This window comes from Leucopleurus acutus (assembly GCF_964270905.1).
Source record: "Leucopleurus acutus genome assembly, chromosome: 4".
NCBI lineage: Eukaryota > Metazoa > Chordata > Mammalia > Artiodactyla > Delphinidae > Leucopleurus > Leucopleurus acutus.
In genome coordinates, this window is record NC_139146.1 from 65,690,904 (window position 1) to 65,717,757 (window position 26,854).

The window sequence follows — 26,854 nt, forward strand, 5'->3', positions numbered from 1 at the left end:
GATGCATGCAATGAATTGGTTGTCATGTCCCTTTAAGTCTCTTATTTAAGGTAACAACCCTCCCCTTTTCTTCACGACATTGGTTTTTTGAAGGTCAATTTTCTTATAAACTGTGTCATGTTTCTGGATCTGCCCAATTGTCTCCTCATGGCCTCACTAAATCCGGACCATGAGTATAGGAGCCTGTCACGTCGTGTGATTTTGTACCCAGCACTCACAAGCCCAGAGCCATCTGTGAAGCAGCAGATCTGCCTCAGCCATACTCACTTTCTCTTGAGCGGTATTTCTGAACAGAAATTGCAGCCGCCTGATCCAGGCACTCCAGCATGGATTTTTTTCTTCTCCTTAGATACGAAGCTCGAGGAAAGAAAGTAATAGCGCTTCCAGTCAGTAGTACATGTCCTATTAGATGGTTTCTACTCATGATTTCCAACCTCTAACAACCTTGTAAAACAGGTTCCTACAACTGTCTTTTAAAGATGATGGAGCAGGCTCAGAGAAACGAAGCCATTTGTCCAGTGTCACGTAGCTCCGAAGTGTCACACCTGAAATTTGGACCCCGCTTTGCCTAATTCAGAGGTTTTATATATCCCTGTGCTGAGGACTAGATGACAGTTCCATACACTGATTTGTCAAATGTAGCCATGAATTGAAGTATTTATTTGAGGAGCAACATGATACCCAGGTAAAATTCACACTGTGGCGGAAGCCTAGCTCTGCTTCTTGTAGTAGAGACAGCACGCGTAGCCCAGAAGCAGTTTACTAGCCCATTTTCTTTCAGGACTCATTCTTCTTCTTTGCTCTCAAATCAATTGCTAATACTTTATGTTGGGTTAAAGCTCATGAGCTGTTTGTCTTTCTCTGCAGCGTCTGTTCTGTCTCTTTAGAAGGTAAGAACAGCCTAATTGTGCAAACACACTTACTGCTAAACCCACTCACATGTTCCTGGACTGACCCATTTCCTGTGTCTAGAGCACGCAGTGGCTAGATCAGAGGATTTCATGCTCCCGGCATGCTTCGGAGCATTTCTTGTATTCTTAATTAGATTTTTTTTAGCAGAGTCTGTCAATCTGTGGCTATAAACAGCGCCTTCTGGGTTTCTGATGACATGATGAAAATATAAATGGATTCTGCAGATTGCATTTTATTATCCTGAACATTAAACACTCAGAGCTAGTGCTGGAGAGGATCATGGTCTGATAATGTTGATTAAATAACCTCAGGCCTGGACTTCTGTGCTGTTTCTTTGCCAACCCAAACTGAATAGAGGTAAGGAGGTATTGTTATTAAAGAGAGTGTATTAACGTAATTGTCATTAGAATATGTGCCTTCAGAGGGCAGTGGGTGGGGCAATGAAGCCCTGGCCTGGGTGAAGGGAGGTCTGGTTCTGGTCTCATCCTTGCTGATAGCTAGCTTATGACCTTGATCAAGTCACTTAATTCGCAGGACATTATTTTTTCTCATCTGTAAAATGAAGAGGTTGTGTATAAAACTTGGACTTATTCTGGTGTAGTGAGAAGGGACATGGGATTGATCTATAAAAAGATGTCTGGGTCCTGTGTGGGAGATGCTTGTAGAGGGCCAGAGAGGAAGCAGGGTGACCACGAAGGTGGCTGGTGTAGTTTTTTTGCTGAGAGGCGATGGAGGCTTGGACTAGTGTGTAGTGTAGAGACAGAGGGTAAAGGACAGATCTAAAGTACTTTGGAGAGAGGAACATTGCTCTTTTTGATGGTTTGAATGTGTCTGTATGTTCTTGGTGATGGGAGATGGCGGTGCCATTCATTGATATGGAGGAAACCAGAGGTGGAACAGGTTGGATCGGAGGGCAGACGTCACAAATTTTGTTTTGATCTTGTTAAGTGAGAAATATTTATTAGGTACCCAAGTCGAGATGTTGAGTAAGAAATTGGATATTTGATTCCGGACTTCAGGGGAGAAGGGTCAATGCCACATATAAAAATGTGTGAGTTATCCTATGCAAGATGTTTAAAGGCAAGATGTTTAAACTCATAAAACTAAATGAGTTATCAGTGTGAGGTACTTAAGGACCTGGAACTACCCAGGGAACAGGAGTGTGTGGCTATACAGAGAACAAAGGAAAAGTGAAGAAAGGAGAAAAAGAACCATGTTTTATACCTAGGAAATGAATGAGGTAGAATTACCTAAGGCAACAGAGAAAGGAGTATTTACTGAATGAGGTAGAAGGAAAATCAGGAGTGTCTGGTAGTGGGGAGGCCTAGGAGGCGCAAGCGATCTAAAAAGGAAGGAGTGGTTGACTATCGTGCTGCTGAGACCTTGATTCAGATCAGATGAGACGATGTCTGTTGGTTCAGAGAGTATGGCAGAATTAGAATTTAAGAGGAGAATCAGTAAAGCATGGCATCATTTAAGATCAGGGAGGAAAGATCTGCAAAGAGTATTGGAAAGAGAGAAACTAAGAATGGGACCTGTGGCAATTCTAATATTGTTGCCAATATTGACAGTGAAGTTTATTGAGCTCTTACTATGGATTAGGCACTATGGGAAGGGTTTGACATACACTAATTAATTTACTCTTATGCAATTCATTTACTGTTGATGCATTTAGAGTAGGTACAGTTTATCACTTTGTCAGTAGGGAAGCTGAAGGTTGGTAGAAGTTCATTAATCTGCTTATGATTTAGCTTGTGCTGGTGGGGCTCAGAGTCGAATTTGCAGGTCTCAACTTTTAACCCTTTAAGAATTTTCAGCGAATTAAAAGAGGACAGGTGGCTGAGCTATGATGATAAGAGTAATGGGTACCCGATACTCGTATATGGGGATTGGACTGTGAAAGGAAGGAGAAGAACAGGATTGTGGTTGAAGGAGCTGGATTCAATGAATTAGGGTTTTTAGGAAAGGAGGGAAATCATTATGCTATCAGCAGAGAGATGAAGGATGCTATGGACCTAGGGGTAAAGTTGAGATAAAGGTAGTACCTGGGGATGGGAAGGGATGGGATTCCGAGCTTTGACAGAGGAAAGAGAAAGTGCATTTCTTTCTTTAGAGCTGACAGGAAAAGATGAAAAGATATGTGTAGATATGGCCTATAAAGGGATGTGGGTGGGGCTAGGGGCAGTGGTTCCAAAGGAAAGTCTGGCCAGATGGTCTTGATCTCACTGTGATTCCAAAAGCAAGGTCATTGGCTATAAAATGTTGGTGGCAGAGTCCACAGGAAGTCATGCTTGGACTATCTCTTTAGAAATGGGGAATTAGTGGGAAATGGGGAGAACGATTGCCAAAGAACCTTTCCCTTGCCCCATCTTCTGGGATATCTCTGTTGTTTCAGGTTCAAGTACAACCCATAGTTCTGACATACAGGTCCTTTATCATGTGGGCTATGCCTACGGTGGCACCTTCTCTCCTACCACTCTCCCCTCCCCATCTGCCTCCCCCTGTTCTCACCCTTAGGACTTTTCCTCTTTGCTCAAATAAACCGTTGTCTATGTCTTTGTGTTTGCCTGGGTTGCACTACTTCATCTCCTTCCTTTGAGGAATCCTTTCTTTTCCTTCAGGACCAACTCAAATGTCAGCCCCTCAAAGGCTTTCCTTGACTATCTCAGGCAGAGAGAGTTCATTTCTTTGCTCAGATGCTGCACAGAATCATGTGTCTGTAGGAGTGTGAACTCTGCAGTCTTACTACCTGAGGTTAAATCTTGGCTCTGCTATTTACTAGTTTTGTGTCCTTGAGCAAGGACTTAACCTCTCTGCGTCTAGGTTTCTTTGACTTTAAAATGGAAATAATAATAATCAGACCCACCTCATAGGGCTGTTATGAGGATTAAATAAATTCAACTGTGGCAAACATTTAGAACAGAGAAAGCATAAGGAAATTGCTCTATGAATGTGCACTGTTCAGCTGTCTCTTTAGTTGTGCAGTTTGTGTTGATTGCTTGCTCTGTGCTCTTGCCCATAATTCTCTTCCAACACCAACTACTGTTTTGTAATGTTTTATCTTTCCCCCTGGCTCGTGGGTTCTTACTGAGTAGGGTCCAGATCTTGTTATTTTGATCTCACTCACACCTCTTATACTTCCTGGACAGAAGTAGGTATTTGGTAGATGATTATTGGTTGATTGCTAATTCTGACTTAGATGAGTATGACTTGAGATGGTTTGCAAAGGGTTTCCGTAGAATTTTTTTTAAATTTAATTTATTTTTTTATACAGCAGGTCCTTATTAGTCATTAACTTTATACACATCAGTGTATACATGTCAATCCCAATAGCCCAATTCATCACACCACCCACCCAACACCCCCCCACCCCCGCCACTGCTTTCCCCCCTTGGTGCCCGTGTGTTTGTTCTCTACATCTGTGTCTCAATTTCTGCCCTGCAAACCGGTTCATCTGTACCATTTTTCTAGGTTCCACATATATGCGTTAATATGCGATATTTGTTTTTCTCTTTCTGACTTACTTCACTCTGTATGACAGTCTCTAGATCCATTCACGTCTCAACAAATGACCCAATTTCGTTCCTTTTTATGGCTGAGTAATATTCCATTCTATATATGTACCACATCTTCTTTATCCATTTGTCTGTCGATGGGCATTTAGGTTGCTTCCATGACCTGGCTATTGTAAATAGTGCTGCAATGAACATTGAGGTGCATGTGTCTTTTTGAATTATGGTTTTCTCTGGGTATATGCCCAGTAGTGGGATTGCTGGGTCATAAGGTAATTCTGTTTTTAGTTTTTAAAAGAACCTCCATACTGTTCTCCATAGTGGCTGTATCAACTTACATTCAACCAACAGTGCAAGAGGGTTCCCTTTTCTCCACACCCTCTCCAGCATTTGTTGTTTGCAGATTTTCTGATGATGCCCATTCTAACTGGTGTGAGGTGATACCTCATTGTACTTTTGATTTGCATTTCTCTAATAATTAGTGATGTTGAACACCTTTTCATGTGCTTCTTGGCCATCTGTATGTCTTCTTTGGAGAAATGTCTATTTAGGTCTTCTGCCCATTTTTGGATTGGGTTGTTTGTTTTTTTAATATTGAGCTGCATGAGCTATTTATATATTTTGGAGATTAATCCTTTGTCCGTTGATTTGTTTGCAAATATTTTCTCCCATTCTGAGGGTTGTCTTTTCATCTTGTTTATGGTTTCCATTGCTGTGCAAAAGCTTTGAAGTTTCATTAGGTCCCATTTGTTTATTTTTCTTTTCATTTCCATTTCTCTAGGAGGTGGATCAAAAAAGATCTTGCTGTGATTTATGTCAAAATGTGTTCTTCTTATGTTTTCCTCTAAGAGTTTTATAGTGTCCGGTCTTACATTTAGGTCTCTAATCCATTTTGAGTTTATTTTTGTGTATGGTGTTAGGAAGTGTTCTAATTTCATTCTTTTACATGTAGCTGTCCAGTTTTCCCAGCACCACTTACTGAAGAGACTGTCTTTTCTCCATTATATATCCTAGCAGCCTTTGTCATAGATTAGTTGACCATAGGTGCATGGGTTTATCTCTGGGCTTTCTATCTTGTTCCATTGATCTATGTTTCTGATTTTGTGCCAGTACCATATTGTCTTGATTACTGGAGCTTTGTAGTATAGTCTGAAGTCAGGGAGTCTGATTCCTCCAGCTCTGTTTTTTTCCCTCAAGACTGCTTTGGCTATTCGGGGTCTTTTGTGTCTCCATACAAATTTTAAGAGTTTTGTTCCAGTTCTGTAAAAAATGTCATTGGTAGTTTGATAGGGATTGCATTGAATCTGTAGATTGCTTTGGGTAGTATAGTCATTTTCACAACATTGATTCTTCCAATCCAAGAGCATGGTATATCTCTCCATCTGTTGGTATCATCTTTAATTTCTTTCATCAGTGTCTTGTAGTTTTCTGCATACAGGTCTTTTGTCTCCCTAGGTAGGTTTATTCCTAGGTATTTTATTCTTTTTGTTTCAGTGGTAAATGGGAGTGTTTCCTTAATTTCTCTTTCAGATTTTTCATCATTAGTGTATAGGAATGCAAGAGATTTCTGTGCATTAATTTTGTATCCTGCTACTTTACCAAATTCATTGATTAGCTCTAGTAGTTTTCTGGTGGCATCTTTAGGATTCTCTACGTATAGTATCATGTCATCTGCAAACAGTGACAGTTTTACTTCTTCTTTTCCAATTTGGATTCCTTTTATTTCTTTTTCTTCTCTGACTGCCATGGCTAGGACTTCAAAAACTGTTGAATAATAGTGGTGAGAGTGGACATTCTTGTCCTGTTGCTGATCTTAGAGGAAACCCTTTCAGTTTTTCACCATTGAGAATGTTGTTTGCCTTGGGTTTGTCGTATATGACCTTTATTATGTTGAGGTAGGTTCCCTCTGTGCCCACTTTCTGGAGAGTTTTTATCATAAATGGGTGTTGAATTTTGTCAAAAGCTTTTTCTGCATTTATTGACATGATCATATGGTTTTTATTCTTCAATTTGTTAATATGGTTTATCACATTGATTAATTTACATATGTTGAAGAATCCTTGCATCCCTGGGATAAATCCCACTTGATCATGGTGTTTGATCCTTTTAATGTGTTGGATTCTGTTTGCTAGTATTTTGATGAGGATTTTTGCATCTACATTCATCAGTGATATTGGTCTATAATTTTCTTTTTTTTGTAATATCTTTGTCTGGTTTTGGTATCAGGGTGATGGTGGCCTCACAGAATGAGTTTGGGAGTGTTCCTTCCTCCGCAATTTTTTGGAAGAGTTTGAGAAAGATGGGTATTAGCTCTTCTCTAAATGTTTGATAGAATTCACCTGTGAAGCCATCTGGTCCTGGACTTTTGTTTGTTGGAAGATTTTTAATCCCAGTTCCAATTTCATTACTTGTGATTGGTCTGTTCATATTTTCTATTTCTTCCATGTTCAGTCTTGGAAGGTTATACCTTTCTAAGGATTTGGCCATTTCTCCCAGGTTGTCCATCTTATTGGCATAGAGTTGCTTGTAGTAGTCTCTTAGAATGCTTTGTATTTCTGCGGTGTGTGTTGTAACTTCTTTTTCATTTCTAGTTTTATTGATTTGAGTCCTCTCCCTCTTTTTCTTGATGAGTCTGGCTAATGGTTTATCAATTTTGTTTATCTTCTCAAATAACCAGCTTTTAGTTTTATTGATCTTTGCTATTGTTATCTTTGTTTCTCTTTCGTTTATTTCTCCTCTGATCTTCATGATTTCTTTCCTTCTGCTAACTTGGGGTTTTGTTTGTTCTTCTTTCTCTAGTTCCTTTAGGTGTAAGGTTAGATTGTTTATTTGAGATTTTTCTTGTTTCTTGAGGTTGGCTTGTATAGCTATTAACTTCCCTCTTAGAACTGCTTTTGCTGCATCCCATAGGTTTTGGATCGTCGTGTTTTCATTGTCATTTGTCTCTAGGTAGTTTTCGATTTCCTCTTAGATTTCTTCAGTGATCTCTTGGTTATTTAGTAATGTATTGTTTAGCCTCCATGTGTTTGTGTTTTTTTACGTTTTTTTCCCCTGTAATTCATCTCTAATTTCATAACATTGTGGTCAGAAAAGATGCTTGATATGATTTCGATTTTCTTAAATTTACTGTGGCTTTATTTGTGACCCAAGATGTGATCTATCCTGGAGAATGTTCCGTGTGCACTTGAGAAGAAAGTTTAATCTGCTGTTTCTGGATGGAATTTCCTATAAATATCAATTAAATCTATCTGGTCTGTTGTGTCATTTAAAGCTTCTGTTTCCTTATTTATTTTCACTTTGGCTGATCTGTCCATTGGTGTAAGTGAGGTGTTAAAGTCCCCCACTATTATTGTGTTAGTGTTGATTTCCTCTTTTAGAGCTGTTAGCAGTTGCCTTATGTATTGAGGTGCTCCTATGTTGGGTGCATATATATTTACAATTGTTATATCTTCTTGGATTGATCCCTTCATCATGATGTAGTGTCCTTCCTTGCCTCTTGTAACATTCTTTATTTTAAAGTCTATTTTATCTGAGTATTGCTACTCCAGCTTTCTTTTGATTTCCATTTGCATGGAATATCTTTTTCCATCCTCTCACTTTCAGTCTGTATGTGTCCCTAGGTCTGAAGTGGGTCTCTTGTAGACAGCATATATATGGGTCTTGTTTCTGTATCCATTCAGCAAGCCTGTGTGTTTTGGTTGGAGCATTTAATCCATTCACGTTTAAGATAATTATTGATATGTATGTTCCTATGACCATTTTCTTAATTGTTTTGGGTTTGTTTTTGTAGGTCCTTTTCTTCTCTTGTGTTTCCCACTTAGAGAAGTTCCTTTAGCATTTGTTGTAGAGCTGGTTTGGTGGTGCTGAATTCTTTTAGCTTTTGCTTGTCTGTAAAGCTTTTGATTTCTCCATTGAATCTGAATGAGATCCTTGCTGGGTAGAGTAATCTTGGCTGTAGGTTCTTCCCTTTCATCACTTTAAGTATATCATGCCACTCCCTTCTGGCTTGTAGAGTTTCTGCTGAGAAATCAGCTGTTAACTTTATGGGAGTTCCCTTGTATGTTATTTGTCATTTTTCCCTTGCTGCTTTCAATTATTTTTCTTTGTCTTTAATTTTTGCCAGTTTGATTACTATGTGTCTCGGCGTGTTTCTCCTTGGGTATATCCTGTATCGGACTTGCTGTGCTTCCTGGACTTGGGTGGCTATTTCCTTTCCCATGTTAGGGAAGTTTTTGACTGTAATCTCTTCAAAGATTTTCTTGGGTCCTTTCTCTCTCTCTTCTCCTTCTGGGACCCCTGTAATGCGAATGTTGTTGCGTTTAATGCTGTCCCAGAGGTCTCTTAGGCTGTCTTCATTTCTTTTCATTCTTTTTTTTTTATTCTGTTCCGCAGCAGTGAATTCCACCGTTCTGTCTTCCGGGTCACTTATCCCTTCTTCTGCCTCTGTTATTCTGCTATTGATTCCTTCTAGTGTAGTTTTCATTTTAGTTAGTGTATGGTTCATCTCTGTTTGCTTGTTTGTTAATTCTTCTAGGTCTTTGTTAAACATTTCTTGCATCTTCTCGATCTTTGCCTCCATTCTTTTTCCGAGGTCCTGGATCATCTTCACTACCATTATTCTGAATTCTTTTTCTGAAGGTTGCCTATCTCCACTTCATTTAGTTGTTTTACTGGGGTTTTATCTTGTTCCTTCATCTGGTACCTAGCCCTCTACCTTTTCATCTTGTCTGTCTTTCTGTGAATGTGGTTTTTATTTCACAGGCTGCAGGATTGTAGTTCTTCTTGCTTCTGCTGTCTGCCCTCTGGTGTATTTGTTTTTTTAAACTATTATCCTTTATGCCTGCACAGTCCAAAGCCCATCTCTGGACTCAGGTTGGCGTTGTAACAGCCTGTGCTGGCAATGGATTGGATCCTGTGGCTAATGAGCTGGCAGAAAACCGAGAACACAGCTTTCTGGGCCAGTTGGGAAGTTCTGAATGCTGGGAAGTCCAAGATGAAGATGCTAGCTGATTGGTCTCTAGCGAGAGCACCCTTCCTAGCTTGCAGACAGCTGCCTCCTTGCTGTGTTCTTCTCCACAGAATTTTGATTTGATTTTTCTAGCAGCCCTATTAAGGAGACAGCAATAGCAGTGGATTTATTTGTCAATAAATGTGAAAAATAAGAGCAATTCTCTTCTGCTTTATTTTACAATTTAGATTTAAAAAGAAATACTCTTTCTGTTAAATAAGTCAAATATTATCAGAAGAGAAGTGAGCATAATGAACTACAAATAATTTTCTCTGGTGAATTAAAGAGGTGTGATTTTCATTGACTGTTGGTAGGAGGAAATCAAACCTTCTGAAAAGTGTACCTGTTTTTGTACAACAATTTAGGGAAAATGTCCATGTCTTTCAAAGATTAAGTCAAAATATAGTAAATTTTGTATTTTTTCTATTTCTTGAATGCAGGGACCATTATTTTGCCAGCCAATAGAATTGCTTCTTAAGATCATTATAATAGGATTTCCGACATTTATTTATTTATTTTTTAAAATTATAACTTAAAAAAAATTCACTTATTTATTTATTTATTTTGGCTGTGCCGGGTCTTAGTTGTGGCATGCAGGATCTTCGTTGTGGCATGTGGGATCTTTCGTTGTGGCATGCGGACTTCCTCGTTGCGGCCTGCATGTGTGATCTAATTTCCTAACCAGGGATTGAACCCAGGCCCCCTCTATTGGGAGCACAGAGTCCTACCCACTGGACCACCAGGGAAGTTCCTCCAACATTTATTTAAAATCCCTTCGGACCTGCAGTTTATTAGTAGCCTGCAGTTTGTCCACCAGATTGTTTTCAAGAAACAACTGAAGATAAATGAAAATATTTCTGAAATGCAATTTGTATAAATGGTAATGATCAGGCTGAAAGACTGATTCTTGGCCATCTTTGTTCATGGCACCTACTTAGTAACGATGGTAATAAAGTAATTAACAAAATGAGGCATTAAGACATACAGTGTCAGTGTGTTACATTATAAACACATTGTAAAAACGTTACCATAAAGTTGTGTGGTTTTCTTTATTAGACTGTTTTTTTTAAAAGTTCTCCATATTTCAGTTATCTGAGTGTTCTAGAGTAGTGCCATTGACATGGACAAACTCAGAGACATAATTACCTTTTAGTTCTATGGGAAGGAAATCGAGTCCAGATGAGCTTATTACTCAGTAATTACTTGCATAAAATAGTGTGATGACACATCATGATGTCCTCTTGCTTCTGCTTTTGGTTTGATTGCTAAGGTAGGAGGAAGCTTTTCCTTTAAAACCATCGAGGTTTTGGTAAATTACCTATTTATAGACTATTTTAATCTTACACAGTATGTTCTGCCAACAAATATTTTGGTTAGTAATGAAAGTGAATTAATCCTAAACCATAAAGTAGGAAAAAAACTCTGACATTGGACTCTTCTGAAAGGCATATAGGGCATAGTTGGTGACATAATTGCCACCATAAGTACTTCTGAGGATCACCGTGCATGGGGGAGATGTATGCAAGTTCGTTATGTCTACCTTTAAAATCATGGTGGTGCCCAATAGTTTTGTCCATACTCCCCTCGTAGGGTTTTTTTCCTTGTTTGTTTTTATGTTGAATACCTTCAGAGAACTGTAAAAACTTTGGCTTTTACTGTGAGTGAGATGGGGGAGTATTGGGGTGGGTTTGAGTGGAGTACTTGACAGGATTACCCTGGCTGCTGGGTTGAGAATAGATGGAAGGAGGCAAGGGTGGAAGCAGTGAGCCAGTTAGGAGACTCTTACCTAAGGTGTAAGATGATGATGGCTCGGAGGAAGGTGGTAGAGTGGAGGCCACGAGAAGTGGTTGGATTCTGGCTAAATTCTGAAGGGCGAATCAACAGGATTTGTTGTGGATGTGACTGGGTATGAAAGAGTGGGGTCAAGTCTAACTAAGCTGAACAACTGCAAGGGTAGAGTTGCTAGGACTAGTTGGTCGGATGGGTGAGGACCAGCAAGGTATGCAGAGCAGGATTTGGGGGCGTGATAAAGCGCTCTTGACACTTCATGCTGCTCTTCCCCTGTTAGCCCCTGAATGCTTCTGAACCTGGGCTCTCTCCCCACCCACCCCACATCCCAGATCTCCATCACAGATCCTCTTTAAGGCTCTATTAATCTTTCCATCCTATTCTGTGTCCTTGGAGAGTGATCACGAGCTGATGGCTTGGTCAGTGCCTTGTCTGGAAGGTTACTGAGAGTCCCCCATCAGTTGGGGCCCAGGTGGGAAGGTTAGTGAAGAGCTTGGCAGTCACTTTTCATTTCCCCTGCTCATGGTCTGTTGGTAATGGCGGTTAATTCTTGGCCGCTGGGTTTTTTTTTGTCTTTATAGTAATGGCTTATGCTGTTACGAATCTTTATAGTTAAACTATACAACGTGTGACACTGTAAATACATCATAAAGATGTTGCTAAGAGGGGTCATTGAGACAAGTCATCCAAATTCCTGATTCTAACGGAGGGTCCAACCTTTCTGAGACTGAACTGCTGGCTTAGTTTAGTATGCGAGGTCAGGGCTTTGTAAAATTTACTTTGCATATGAATCACACGGGCTCTTTTTTAAACGCTTGTTCTGATTAAGTAGATCTTGGAGAAGGTGGGAGGACTGAGTCTGTATATCTAACGTTAATTCCAGGTGAAGATGCTGCTGCGGCTGCTGCCGGTGCTGGTCTAAGGACCAGACTGTTCAGTGGCTCAGTCCTTGCTGAATTTCTGGAGTCTATTCAGCTGTTGACCCTCCTAACAAAGGGCCAGGTGCCTCTACACTAAGTAACCTGGGCTTGGAACAACGGATGGCATTTGGATCAGTGGAGAGCCATGTGAAAGCTATGCTGGGACCTGATGGACACAGAAGAGCGGGGAAGGAGGCAGATGAGGAGGAACAGAGGTGGAAATGAGCACCTTCCTCCAAATGCATGGTGCCTGCTCCCACCTCCACAATTAGGAGTCTAGGAAACTGAATTTAATCAGACTACATCTTGATTAGCAGGCTGACTTTGGACTATTAAATCGAATCTACTTGAAATTTTTTAGTGGCCATGCATCACATGCAAGATAATTTTAAATAGTACATGGGAATTTTAGGTGGTTCATGGGCCACCAATATTATCTTATAATCTTAATAGTTCTGTTACCTTCTATTTATGGTAGGAGCTTAGATATCTGCTTTCCTCCCATCTGTGAGTTTTCTGCATGCAGTGGCCATGTCTCATTTGTGTTTCTATCTCAGCCCTGCTTATCATCTTCGCCCAGTAAATGGAGAGGGACCTGGCTTAACTTAGCCAGAAATTCTGTAATAAATGTAGCTAAACGAGCTTGGGTTCTCAGTGTTAGCACCATCTGCACTAGAATATAATACTTTTAACAAAAATGTAAAGACCTGAAAAAAATGTTTTAAAAGCTTTCTAATCACTTCTCACTGAATGGAGGTTAGTTTCATAGAGAATATTAGTAACGTTTTGAGAATATAAATCAGGACTAATAAATTCATGAAAGAAGATGCTATGCTGTTCTAAGTCTGTGGTGAAAACTTTAGCTTTATGAAGACTTTCTTTTACTCCTTTCTCAATATTTTATTTTGCGGGAAAAGCTAGATATTTGCAAACTGTAAGGAACTACGTTTTATCTATTTTCTCACCTTTCCTCAGATAAGAATGAGAGGATATTAACAAAGGAATTTTTTGGAGGTGGTATATTGTATTGGCTTGTGGATTGCCTTTCTAGTGGGAGTGGTAATGAGGATGTCTTATAATAGAACTTGAACTCTGATTTACAAGGAAGAGTTGGGACTGCTTAGTTTCCTTGGGCTGCTCTTAAAAAAAAAAAGAAAAAGAAAAAACCTTGTTTGGTTTTTCTGATGGTTAAAGTAATATGTATTAACTGGAGAAAGTTTTAGGAAAAGAGGGAAACTTTAAAAGAAGAAAATAAAGATCACATCTGATTCCCACCATGGTGTTGACATATTTCCCCTGTGTGTGTGTCTGTGTGTGTGTGTCTGTGTGTTATCTGTTTTATAATGTCTTTCGTTTTAGAATCACGGTAATGCTGCCCTAATAAAATGAACTGGGAAGTAGTCTTTCCTCTTCAACTGTCTGGAAGAGTTTGTGTAGATTTGCATTACTTCTTTCTTAAATATTTGCTGTAATTCACCAGGTAAGCCTCCTGGGCCTGGCGTTTTCTTTTGGGAAGGTTATCTATTTCTTTGTTGAGTGAACTATGGACGCTTGTGTCAAAAATTTTATTCAATTCATCTAAGTTGGTGAACTTATTGTCACAGATTTATTTATATTTCTTTGTTATCCTTTTAATGTATGTAGAATCTGTAATGATATCATGTCATTCCTTGTATTGGTAATTTGTGTCTTTCTTTTTTGGCTAAAAACCAAAGGTTATCAAATTTATTAGCTAAAGGTTTATCAATTTTGTTGATCTCAAATAAAGAGTTTTTTAACATCGTTATTAGAGTATAAATGCTTTACAATGTTGTATTACTTTCTGCTGTATAACAAAGTGAAACAGCTATATGTATATATATATATCCCCATATCCCCTCCCTCTTGTGTCTCCCTCCCACCCTCCCTATCCCACCCCTCTAGGTGGTCACAAAGCACCGAGGTGATCTCCCTGTGCTATGTGGCTGCTTCCCACTAGCTATCTATTTTACATTTGGTAGTGTATATATGTCAGTGCTACTCTCTCATTTTGTCTCAGTTTACCCTTCTCCCTCCCCGTGTCCTCAAGTCCATTCTCTACATCTGCATCTTTATTCCTGTCCTGCCCCTAGGTTCTTCAGAACAATTTTTTTTTTTAGATCCATATGTACGTGTTAGCATACGGTATTTGTCTTTCTCTTTCTGACTTACTTCACTCTGTCTGACAGACTCTAGGTCCATCCACCTCACTACAAATAACTCAATTTCGCTTCTTTTTATGGCTGAGTAATATACCATGTATATATGTGCCACATCTTCTTTATCCGTTTATCAGTAGATTGACACTTAGTTTGCTTCCATGTCCTGGCTGTTGTAAATAGTGCTGCAGTGAACATTGTGGTACATGACGTTTCTGAATTATGGTTTTCTCAGGGTATATGCTCAGCAGTGGGATTGCTGGGTCATATGGTATTTCTATTTCTAGTTTTTTAAGGAACCTCCATACTGTTCTCCATAGTGGCTGTACCAATTCACATTCCCACCAACAGTGCAAGAGGGTTCCCTTTTCTCCACACCCTCTCCAGCATTTGTTGTTGGTAGATATTTTGATGATGGCCATTCTGACTGGTGTGAGGTGATACCTCATTGTACTTTTGATTTGCATTTCCCTACTGATTAGTGATGTTGAGCATCCTTTCATGTATTTGCCAGCAATCTGTGTATCTTCTCTGGAGAAATGTCTGTTTAGATCTCCTGCCCATTTTTGGATTGGGTTGTTTTTTTTTGTGATATTGAGCTGCATGAGCTGCTTATATATCTTGGAGATTAATCCTTTGTCAGTTGCTTTGTTTGCAAATATTTTCTCCTTTCTGAGGGTTGTCTTTTCATCTTGTTTATGTTTTCCTTTGCTGTGCAAAAGCTTTGAAGTTTCATTATGTCCCATTTGTTAATTTTTGTTTTTATTTCCACTTCTCTAGGAGGTGGGTCAAAAAGGATCTTGCTATGATTTATGTCATGGAGTGTTCTGCCTATGTTTTCCTCTAAGAGTTTTATAGTGTCTGGCCTTACATTTAGGTCTTTTATCCATTTGGAGTTTATTTTTGTGTATGGTGTTAGGAAGTGTTCTAATTTTATACTTTCACATGTAGCTGTCCAGTTTTCCCAGCACCACTTATTGAAGAGACTGTCTTTTCTCCAGTGTATATTACTGCCTCCTTTATGAAAGATAAGGTGACCATATGTGCATGGGTTATCTCTGGGCTTTCTATCCTGTTCCATTGATCTATATTTCTGTTTTTGTGCTACTACCATACTGTCTTGATTACTGTAGCTTTGTAGTATAGTCTGAAGTCAGGGAGCCTGATTCCTCCAGCTCCATTTTTCTTTCTCAACATTGCTTTGGCTATTTGGGGTCTTTTGTGTTTCCATACAAATTGTGAAATTTTTTGTTCTAGTTCTATGAAAAATGCCACTGGTAGTTTGATAGGGATTACATTGAATCTGTAGATTGCTGTGGGTAATATAGTTATTTTCACAATGTTGATTCTTCCAATCCAAGAACATGGTATACCTCTCCATCTGTTTGTATCATCTTTAATTTCTATTTCATCAGTGTCTTATAGTTTTCTGCATACAGGTCTTTTGTCTCCTTAGGTAGGCTTATTCCTAGGTATTTTATTCTTTTTGTTGCAGTGGTAAATGGGAGTGTTTCCTTAATTTCTCTTTCAGATTTTTTATCGTTAGTGTATAGGAATGTAAGAGATTTCTGTGCATTAATTTTGTATCCTGCTACTTTACCAAATTCATTGATTAGCTCTAGTAGTTTTCTGGTAGCATCTTTAGGATTCTCTATGTATAGTATCATGTCATCTGCAAACAGTGACAGTTTTACTTCTTCTTTCCCAGTTTGTATTCCTTTTATTTTTTTTTCTTCTCTGATTGCCATGGCTAAAACTTCCAAAACTATGTTGAAAAATAGCGGTGACAGTGGACAACCTTGTCTTGTTCCTGATCTTAGTGGAAATAGTTTCAGTTTTTCACCACTGAGAATGATGTTGGCTGTGGGTTTGTCATATATGGCCTTTATTATGTTGAGGTAAGTTCCCTCTATGCCTACTTTCTGGAGGGTTTTTATCATAAATGGGTGTTGAATTTTGTCAAAAGCTTTCTCTGCATCTATTGAGATGATCATATGGTTTTTCTCCTTCAATTTGTTAATATGGCTTATCACATTGATTGATTTGCGTATATTGAAGAATCCTTGCATGCCTGGATAAACCCCACTTGATCATGGTGTATGATCCTTTTCATGTGCTGTTGGATTCTGTTTGCTAGTATTTTATTTATTTGTTTATTTGTATATTTATTTTTGGCTGTGTTGGGTCTTCGTTTCTGTGCGAGGGATTTCTCTAGTTGCGGCGATCGGGGGCCACTCTTCATCGCGGTTCGCGGGCCTCTCACTGTCGCAGCCTCTCTTGTTGTGGAGCACAAGCTCCAGACATGCAGGCTCAGTAGTTGTGGCTCACGGACCTAGTTGCTCCATGGCATGTGGGATCTTCTCAGACCAGGACTCGAACCCGTGTCCCCTGCATTGGCAGGCAGATTTTCAACCACTGCGCCACCAGTGAAGCCCTGTTTGCTAGTATTTCGTTGAGGATTTTTGCATCTCTGTTCATCAGTGATATTGGCCTGTAGTTTTCTTTTTTTGTGACATCTTTGTCTGCTTTTGGTATATGGTGGCCTCATAGAATGAGTTTAGGAGTGTTCCTCCCTCTGCTATACTTTGGAAGAGTTTGAGAAGGTTGGTGTTAGCTCTTCTCTACATATTTGACAGAATTCACCTGTGAAGCCATCTACTCCTGGGCTTTTGTTTGTTGGAAGATTTTTAATCACAGTTTCAATTTCAGTGCTTGTGATTGGTCTGCTTATATTTTCTATTTCTTCATGGTTCTGTCTTGGAAGGTTGCACTTTTCTAAGAATTTGTCCATTTCTTCCAGGTTGTCCATTTTATTGGCATATAGTTGCTCATAGTAATCTCTCATGATCCTTTGTATTTATTCACTGTCAGTTTTTACTTCTTTTTCATTTCTAATTCTGTTGATTTGTGTCTTCTCCCTTTTTTTCTTGATGAATCTCGTGAATGGTTTATCAATTTTGTTTATCTTCTTGAAGAACCAGCTTTTAGTTTTCTTGATCTTTGCTATTGTTTCCTTCATTTATTTTTCATTTATTTCTGATCTGATCTTTATGATTTCTTCCCTTCTGCTACTTTTAGGTTTTTTTGTTCTTCTTTCTCTAATTGCTTTAAGTGTATGTTTCGGTTGTTTATTTGAGATTTTTCTTGTTTCTTTTTTTTTTTTGCGGTACGCGGGCCTCTCACTGTTGTGGCCTCTCCCATTGCGGAGCACAGGCTCCTGACCCACAGGCTCAGCGGCCATGGCTCACGGGCCTAGCCGCTCCACGGCGTGCGGGATCTTCCCAGACTGGGGCATGAACCCTCATCCCCTGCATCGGAAGACAGACTCTCAACCACTGTGCCACCAGGGAAGCCCTAGATTTTTCTTGTTTCTTGAGGTAGGATTGTATTGCTGTAAACTTCCCTTTTAGAACTGCTTTTGCTGCATCCCATAGCTTTTGGGTCATCGTGTTTTCATTGTCATTTGTCTCTCTAGGTATTTTGTTTCTTCAGTGATCTCTCGGTTATTCAGTAACGTATTGTTTAGCCTCCATGTGTTTGTATTTTATACAGTATTTTTTTCCTGTAATTGAGATTTAGTCTCATAGCGTTGTGGTAGGAAAAGATACTTGATACGATTTCAACTTTCTTAAATTTACCAAGGCTTGATTTGTGACCCGAGATACGATCTATCCTGGAGAATGTTCCATGAGCACTTCAGAAGAAAGTGTATTCTGTTGTTTTTGGATGGAATGTCCTATAAATATCAATTAAGTCCATCCTGTCTAATGTGTCATTTAAAGCTTATGTTTCCTTATTTATTTCCATTTTGGATGATCTGTCCATTGGTGAAAGTGGGGTGTTAAAGTCCCCTACTATGACTGTGTTACTGTTGATTTCCCCTTTTATGGCTGTTAGCATTTGCCTTATGTGTTGAGGTGCTCCTCTTTTGGGTGCATAAATATTCACAATTGTTATATCTTCTTCTTGGTTTGATCCCTTGATCATTATGTAGTGTCCTTCTTTGTCTCTTGTAACATTCTTTTTTTTAAAGTCTATTTTACCTGATATGAGAATTGCTACTCCAGCTTTCTTTTGATTTCCATTTGCATGGATTAACTTTTTCCATCCCCTCACTTTCAGTCTGTATGTGTTCCTAGGTCTTAAGTGGGTCTCTTGTAGACAGCATATATATGGGTCTTGTTTTTGTATCCATTCAGCCAGTCTGTGTCTTTTGATTGGAGCATTTAATCCATTTACATTTAAGGTAGTTATGGATATGTATGTTCCTATGACCATTTTCTTAATTGTTTTGGGTTTGTTATTGTAGGTCTTTTCCTTCTCTTGTGTTTCCTGCCTAGAGAAGTTCCTTTAGCATTTGTTGTAAAGCTGGTTTGGTGGTGCTGAATTCTCTTAGCTTTTGCTTGTCTGTAAAGGTTTTAATTTCTCTGTTGAATCTGAATGAGATCCTTGCTGGATAGAGTAATCTTGGTTGCAGGTTTTTCTCCTTCATCACTTTAAATATGTCCTGCCAGTCTCCTCTGGCTTGCAGAGTTTCTGCTGAAAGATCAGCTGTTAACCTTATGGGGATTCCCTTGCGTGTTATTTGTTGCTTTTCCCTTGCTGCTATTAATGTTTTTTCTTTGTATTTAATTTTTGATAGTTTGATTAATATGTGTCTTGGCATGTTTGTCCTTGGATTTATCCTGTATGGGACTCTGTGCTTCCTGGACTTGATTGACTATTTCCTTTCCCATGTTAGGGAAGTTTTCAACTATAATATCTTCAAATATTTTCTCAGACCCTTTCTTTTTCTCTTCTTCTTCTGGGACCCCTATAGTTCGAATGTTGGTGTATTTAATGTTATCCCAGAGGTCTCTGAGACTGTCCTCAACTCTTTTCATTCTTTTTTCTTTATTCTCCTCTGCAGTAGTTATTTCCACTATTTTATCTTCCAGGTCACTTAGCCATTCTTCTGCCTCAGTTATTCTGCTATTGATTCCTTCTACAGAATTTTAAATTTCATTTATTGTGTTGTTCATCATTGTTTGTTTGCTCTTTAGTTCTTCTAGGTCCTTGTTAAACATTTCTTGTATTTTCCCCATTCTATTTCCAAGATTTGGATCATATTTATATCATTACTCTGAATTCTTTTTCAGGTAGACTGAGTATTTCCTTTTCATTTGTTTGGTCTGGAGGGTTTTTACCTTGCTCCTTCATCTGCTGCATTTCTCTTTCTTCGCATTTTGTTTCACTTACGGTGTTTGATGTCTCCTTTTTTGCAGGCTGCAGGTTTGTAGTTCCCATTGTTTTTGATGTCTACCCCCAGTGGGTGAGGTTAGTTCAGTGGCTTGTGAGGGCTTCCTGGTGGAGGGGACTGGTGCCTGTGTTCTGGTAGGTGGGGCGTGTCTAGTGGTGTGTTTGGGGGTGTCTGTGAACTTAGTATGATTTTAGGCAGCCTCTCTGCTAATGGGTAGGGTTGTGTTCTTGCTAGTTTTTTGGCATGGGGTGTTCAGCACTGGAGTTTCCTGGCTGTTTGGTGGAGCTGGGTCTTAGCATTGAGATGGAGATCTCTGGGAGAGCTCTCAGTGATTGATATTACTTGGGACCATGAGGTCTCTGGTGGTGCAATGTCCTGAACTCAGCTCTCTCACCTCACAGGCTCAGGCCTGACACCAGGCTGGAGCACCAAGACCCTGTCAGGCACACGGCTTACAGGAGTTTTCACATCCCCCTGTAGTCAGAGCCAGGAGCATTCCAGTTGGCTGGCATCTTCCCGTTGGGCCTCAGCATCCGGGGTCTCTTGCTGACAACTCCACTCTTCCCAGGAACCAGAGGTCAGGTGGGCGCCTGTGGACTCAAGCAGAGCTTCTGGGGCTGGAAGGAAGATCCTACAGCCTTCACTATGAGATCTGGCCCAGAGGCTCCACAGAGACTCCAAGAAACCCTCCATGGGTCCCCATCAGCTCCTCATCCCTCCAGCAAGGAGCCCTGGGATCCTCTTGACAACAACTATTAACCATGGCTGAGAACTGCAGCAGTTTCTGGTCCTAAATAGCTTTGGATTTTGTTGATTTTTTTTCTCTGTCATTCTTTGGTTTTCTACTTGATTGATTTCAACTCTTATAAATTCTCCTTTTTTCTGATTAATTTGGGCTTAATTTTCTTAAGGTGGGAGCAGAAATCATTGATATGAGATCTTTTTTCTGATATATAGGTGTTTTGTGCCATATATTTCCCCCATATACTGTTTTAGCATCTTTCCATACATTTTTATATTGCCATATTCTTTCTCTATGAAATACATTCTAATTTCTTTTGATTTCTTCTTTGATCAATGGGTTGTTTAGAATTGTATTACTTGGGGTTAGGGATTTTTTTCATAGACATTTCTGTTGTTAATTTCTAATTTAATTCCATTGTGGTTAGATAACTTTCTTTTTATGTACAAAATTCTTTTAAGCTTTTGGGGACTAGTTTTCTGACCCAGAAACTGGTCTATTTCAATAAATGTTCATTGTGAACTTAAGAAGAATTATGTTCATTCTGCTGTTGTAGGGTGGAATATTCTAGAAATGTCAATTAAGTCAATTTGGTTGATAGTGTTATTCAAGCCTTCTTTATCCTTATTGATTTATCTGCTTATTCTATCAGTTATCAAAGAGAGATATTAAATCTCTGACTCTAGTTGTGAACTTGTCTATTTCTTCTTGGAGATCTATCTGATTTGGCTTATGTATCTTGAAGCTTTTTTAAAAAAAAAAACAAATCAGGTGTAAAAGTGTTAGAATTATTTTCCTCATGACCTAAACCCTTTGTTTTAAGATGACTTTCTCTGTCCCTGGTATTACTCTTTATTGTAGAAGTTAATACAACCACTTTAGCTTTCTTTTGATTAGTGTTAGCACGGTATATCTTGTTCTATTCTATTTTTACCTATTCGTATCTTTGTATTTAAAGTGCATTGCTTGTAGCCATCACATAGTTGGGTCTTGCTTTTTTAATCCAATCTGATGATCTCTTTAGTTTAATTGGAGATGTTTACACCATTTATGTTTAATGCTCTGATGGACGTGGTTAGGTTTAAGTCTATAATATTGCTATTTGCTTTCTGTTTATTCCATCTATTCTGTATTCCCTTTTACTTTTTTCTTTTTTATGGTTAGAGGATCTTTTTTATAATTCCATTTAATCTCCTTTCTTGGCTTATTAGCTATATTTTAAAATTTTGCTATTTTAGAGGTTGCTTTAGGATTTATAGCATGCATATTTACCTGGCATATTGTAGATGCTCAATAAATATTTACTGAATGAAAAAAATGAATGCCCTGGTGCCCAGACCAAAGGGCTGCTGAGAGCCAGAGGCATCAAGAAAGGCCATCAGTACTGTGTTTTTGTCAGACGCAGCACAGTTCATTCTTTGCCAGCTTTTATTTTCCTTTTTCACACCGTGTTAGTATGGATATTGGCTTTTCTCCATCCAGTCTTGATGTTAGTCTCTCAAGGTTAGGGGGTCTGTGTCCTCCTCTCCTCTGCCCCCTTAATGTTTTAACAAATAGATACTTTACCCTTAGGTGGTGCTTTCTGCAGGCTTTTTTGAAAGTGTGGGTTGGACCCTCAGGATGAAAGAGGCTGTGGCCTTGACTTATCATGGCCAAACCCCAAAAGTAATATCCTTATCAGGAAGAACAGATATTTTTTAAGGTATTGGATAGGAAAAAAAACTTCAAAGAAATGGTCTAAATTTAAGATTAGCTGATCTAAGCAAAGCTACACATGGAAAGGAAATTCAGACCTAACAGATTTTTCCCATTCTTGGAGTGCCACCAGTTATTTCAAGTCTCTTGAAATATCTTGGAAAAAAATCACTAAGCTTCCTGATTAAAAAAGAAAAATTTATGCTCTGTTTTTCTTTTTTTCTTTTCCAGCAAGTAACTGGCAGAAGTTTTGGTGATAAAGATTTTCGGACAGGGTTAGAAAATGGAATCCTTCTCTGCGAGTAAGTATAGCCTATATTCAGTTGGTTTTATTCAAGAAAAATCATTAATGCTATTCAGTTTGTCTGAAAAACTTCTAGTGTTTGTTTTGAATTTATTCACAGTTTGAATCTGAAATTCAAAAACAAATCACTTAGGTGGGTTAGGCAGTAAAGATAAGTAGTCTTGGGGCAGTAGGGAGTGGTGGGGACCTTGGCAATTTCAAATCAGTTAAAGAAGGAATATCTGGTAGCTGCTACTCAGTTCCAACCAACTTTTACAATGTAGGAATTCAGGCCCAAGTAATTGGAAGGCTGTGGACCAAGTTGTGGTAAAAAAAAAGCAGCTTTTCTCCCCTTATTCCGTCCAAACAAAAACAGCTTGTACCAAGTAAAAGCAGGGCTTTCTATTTACTGACAACATCTTGAAACATGCCAGGCAATCTTCCTCACTAGGCCTACTTCCCTGAGGTATTTTGAATATATTTAATTTGTGCTGTTGACAAAATAACTGCAGTGTTCAATTTTTGTGTTTTGAACCTGGGCTTTGTCATAGAGCGCTCCTGTGATGATGGATTCAAGAGCTTTCTGTGAAGTGCTTCCAGACACAAAATAAGCTAGAGCCTTAATACTTACAGAGGGATGGACATAAACTTCAAATCAAGATTTTGTATTTTGAATTCATTTGATAGGTTCTGTCATTTGGATAACTGATTTTTGTTTTATTGAGTTGAAATGTACATGCATGAAATGCGCCGCTCCTAGATATACAACCCAGTGGATTTTGTAAACTGTGTACATTCATGTAACCTACACCCTGAGCAAAGTATAGAGCACAAAGCTCTCTCATGTCCCTTCCCAGTCAATGTCAACCACCTATAGAAAAGCACTGTTCTGATTTCTGTCACCATAGCATCTATTTTGCCTTATCCCGAACTTTATGTAAATGGAATCACATAGAATGCACTCTTACCTTGGGACTTGCAGAATATTGTTTGAGATCCACCGAAGTAGTTGAAAGAGCAGGGGTTTTGGAGCCTGAGCTATAGAGGCTCAAATCCTTTCTTCACCCCTTAAATCGTATAACCTCCTTGAGTCTCATTTGTTTCTCTTTAAAGGGGTAGTAAAAAGTTTACAACTCCTGCCTATTTCATAAGTTTGTCGTGAATTTCAAGAGGATAATGTGGATAAGGTGCTTTAAAAAATTACATTTGCTGTACAAATGTTGATTATTATGCAGCAATTTTCAACATAGTTCATGTCAGTGTTTATTTTTTCTGCTCTCCACTGCCTTTCTTTCTTCAAAGAGAAATTTACGTCCCCTGATTTCTTCCTTTTGTGTTTTTAAATAAATTTATTTATTTTTGGCTGCGTTAGGTCTTTGTTGCTGCACGCAGGCTTTCTCTAGTTGCAGCGAGCGGAGGCTACTCTTCGTTGTGGTGCACGGGTTTCTCATTGCGGTGGCTTCTCTTGTTGCGGAGCACGGGCTCTAGGTGCGCGGGCTTCAGTAGTTGCGGTACGCGGGCTCAGTAGTCGTGGCTCACAGGTTCTAGAGAGCAGGCTCAGTAGTTGTGGCGCACAGGCTTAGTTGCTTTGCGGCATGTGGGATCTTCCCAGAAGATCCCCCTGCATTGGCAGGTGGATTCTTAACCACTATGCCACCAGGGAAGCCTGTACACCCCCTGATTTCTGTTTCCATACCTTCTTTCCTGTGGAGTCTCTCCCCTCTTCTCATACTTTACTTTCCTCACCACCTCTTCTCCCTTTATTAAATCTAAATCAGAGCTCATCTCTTAGGTAAACCATAATTAGTTTAGCATCTCACGGAGACAAACTCAGACAGGCTCTAAATACTTCTCTTGTGTTCTAGCATCTGCTCCTCCAATGATTCTGGGCTTAGCCCTCTCCTGATGTTAACAGATGAGCCAGAATCTGATGTAATTTATGTGCATCATGCTCTCTTGAGTCTGTTGAAGTGGGTCTTTGGTACCAACTTCTGCTTTCCTAACATTAGCTCCAAAGATTCTTATAGGCGTCCACCTCTCCATCATATGAGTAACTCTGTTATAGAATAATATCGCTTGACTCCCTTTGGATTAGGTAGGCTTGTCTGAAGACAAGGCTTTGGATCCAGAGACATCTGCCCACATGGACTTTGTTTCTTACCCAGTTGATGCTGAGTTGGAGGATGGAGTCTCTCGTGTGGAGTGGCACGAACTGTTGGCCTTTTACAGACACATTAATGAATGTTTGGGTTGTTGAGAGGTGGAGAGGTGGGGTTTAGGTCCAGGCCATGGTTAGGAAATAGTATGGTTAGACAGCATGGAGGCACAGATTATAACCAGGAGCCTCTTTAAATAAATAAAGGGTTTTGACTGCTGACAGCCTGCGGGTGAGCTGAGGGAAATGGCCAACACAGAGGATGTGGACAAATGTTACTGTCTGGGTAGGTAGGATAAAACCCAGGACAAGTGAGTTATTGTTTAACTCCTCTAACCGCAGAGGATTAGACCCCCTGGCGTATCTGAAGGAGTCTGAGGACCAGGGTCAAGTCCTGGCTTCCCCGTGGGACTCCCTCTGGCAGTCCTGGTGCAGAGTTTGTGAAGGTGGAATGAACTGCACTGGTGTCCTGAAAGCCAGCAGCGTGAGTCCCAGCCGAGCCTTGGAGAGAAGGCTGGGACAGCAGCCAGACCAACAAGACGCAGACAGAGTTCTAAGTGCAGGGCCCACAGCACAATGAGAGACAGAAGTAAGACTCAGGAGCTGAATGCGCTGAAGGTCGGGACAGTGGAAGGAGAAGATCTCCCTCTCCTTTTTGTCAGGGATGGGGGCGTGGCTAAGTGTGATCTGAACCGGAGCGTATTGGGCTGCTGCAGACTGAGATTAGCAAGTGTGTTTTGCCAGGACTCGTATCCAGAGACTAATCTGACAAGGAGGGGGACTTGCACTGTTCCAGGCATGGGGTGGGCTGATGGTAGGGCCTGAAAGGCAGGAAACCCAGTTTGGAGAGTCTCAGGAAAGTGAGGGTTCTCTTTGGAGAGTAGATGAGAATACCTAAGGCTGTGCCACGCTCTAGAACCAGAGAGAGTTTTGTGGATGCTGGTGATTGAGAAGTTCTAACTCTCAACCACCACCCATGTAGCAACACTTGAAAACATAAGAACTCTCTATATTTTCAAATTTTGAAAACTGGCAGTTCACCTCTTCTGAGTTGGATTGGCTCTAAATGTTGGTTGCAATCGTGGAGAAACACCATGCTGTTTGTTCACTGAAAATGTCCTGGTTCGTAGAGAATGGACTTGAGAACACGGGGAGTGGGAAGGGGAAGCTGGGATGAAGTGAGAGAGTGGCATGGACATATATACACTACCAAACGTAAAATAGGTAGCTAGTGGGAAGCAGCCGCATAGCACAGGGAGATGAGCTCGGTGCTCTGTGACCACCTAGAGGGATGGGATAGGGAGGGTGGGAGGGAGACGCAAGAGGGAGGGGATATGGGGATATACGTATAGCTGATTCACTTTGTTATAAAGCAGAAACTAACACACCACTGTAAAGCAATTATACCCCAATAAAGATGTTAAAAAAAAATATCGTGGTTGTTTATGAGTCTGAAAAAAACCTCACAGTTCTTCTCAAACAGAAGGGCATATTCTGGGCCTGGGGTCTGGTTTTCCTCTTGCCAGCCCGATTCTAAACTTACCTGTGGCCTACAAGGACTATTATGATACCCATTTTTCAGAGCAAGTAACTGAGGTACAGAGATTAAATAACTAGGCTAAGGTTGTACCAGATGAGAAAGATTTAAATTCAGAAGTCTGATTCCTTTGCTTTTGCTCTTAATCATTGTCCTGTGTCCAGAGTTGGGATGTTAATGGGAGAGAAAAGCAAGAGGTTGGGTGGTGGCGGTGGGATGGAGTTGGTGCCGGAAAACCTGGAGTTTGGGGAGAAATGCAGTACAGAGGGTAACCACGGCGTCTCAGCTGGACAGAGGAAGAAGGAGGACTGTGTGGGGTTGGTGGTCTTGGAAAAATATAAGCATCAAGGGCCTGGTGGACCGTCTTAAGACAAGAAGGCAAGTCCAGTGAGAGGGAGGGCGTGAGAGAGCTGAGGGGGTAGGAGGCTATGGTCGGCGGACAGTGTAGGGGTTTCAGTATTCTTAGGTAAGACCTGTCCCAACTTGATGGCGACAAATGAGGTTGGTGGACCTGTACTAAAGACTACGGAGATAGGAGAGAGAAAAGACTGGCACCTCCAGGCAGCACATAAGATGGAAATTGAGTAGCCTCAGAATCGCCCTGGGAGCTCTTTTACTTCGCCTGTGAAATGCAGTACACTTGCCCTCGCACATGTACCCCCGAAAACAGTAATACTTATGCATAAATGTATAACTAATAGGAAGAATAAAATAGAGCGCCTGTGCCAGATAGAATTATAGTAGATGTATTTTTGCTCTGTCTCTCTCTTCCTCTGTTGTTTTTGCCAAGTGTGTGTAGTTGAAGTTTGGAGGTTAAATGCTCGAACGATGTGAGCTCTCCGCTGAGCATTAACTAAATGGCCTAGGGTCAAAGTTTGACAAAGCT

At 40.0% G+C, this 26,854-nt stretch overlaps 1 protein-coding gene across 1 annotated transcript in view; it reads left to right on the forward strand.

Moving 5' to 3' along the window:
- Nucleotides 1-26,854, forward strand: part of LIMCH1 (LIM and calponin homology domains 1) — a 341,811-nt gene that overhangs the window by 121,041 nt on the left and 193,916 nt on the right. Inside the window, 1 exon segment of the mRNA XM_082838854.1 lies at nucleotides 22,225-22,295. Within this exon segment, the coding sequence (XP_082694980.1) occupies nucleotides 22,225-22,295 (71 nt within the window).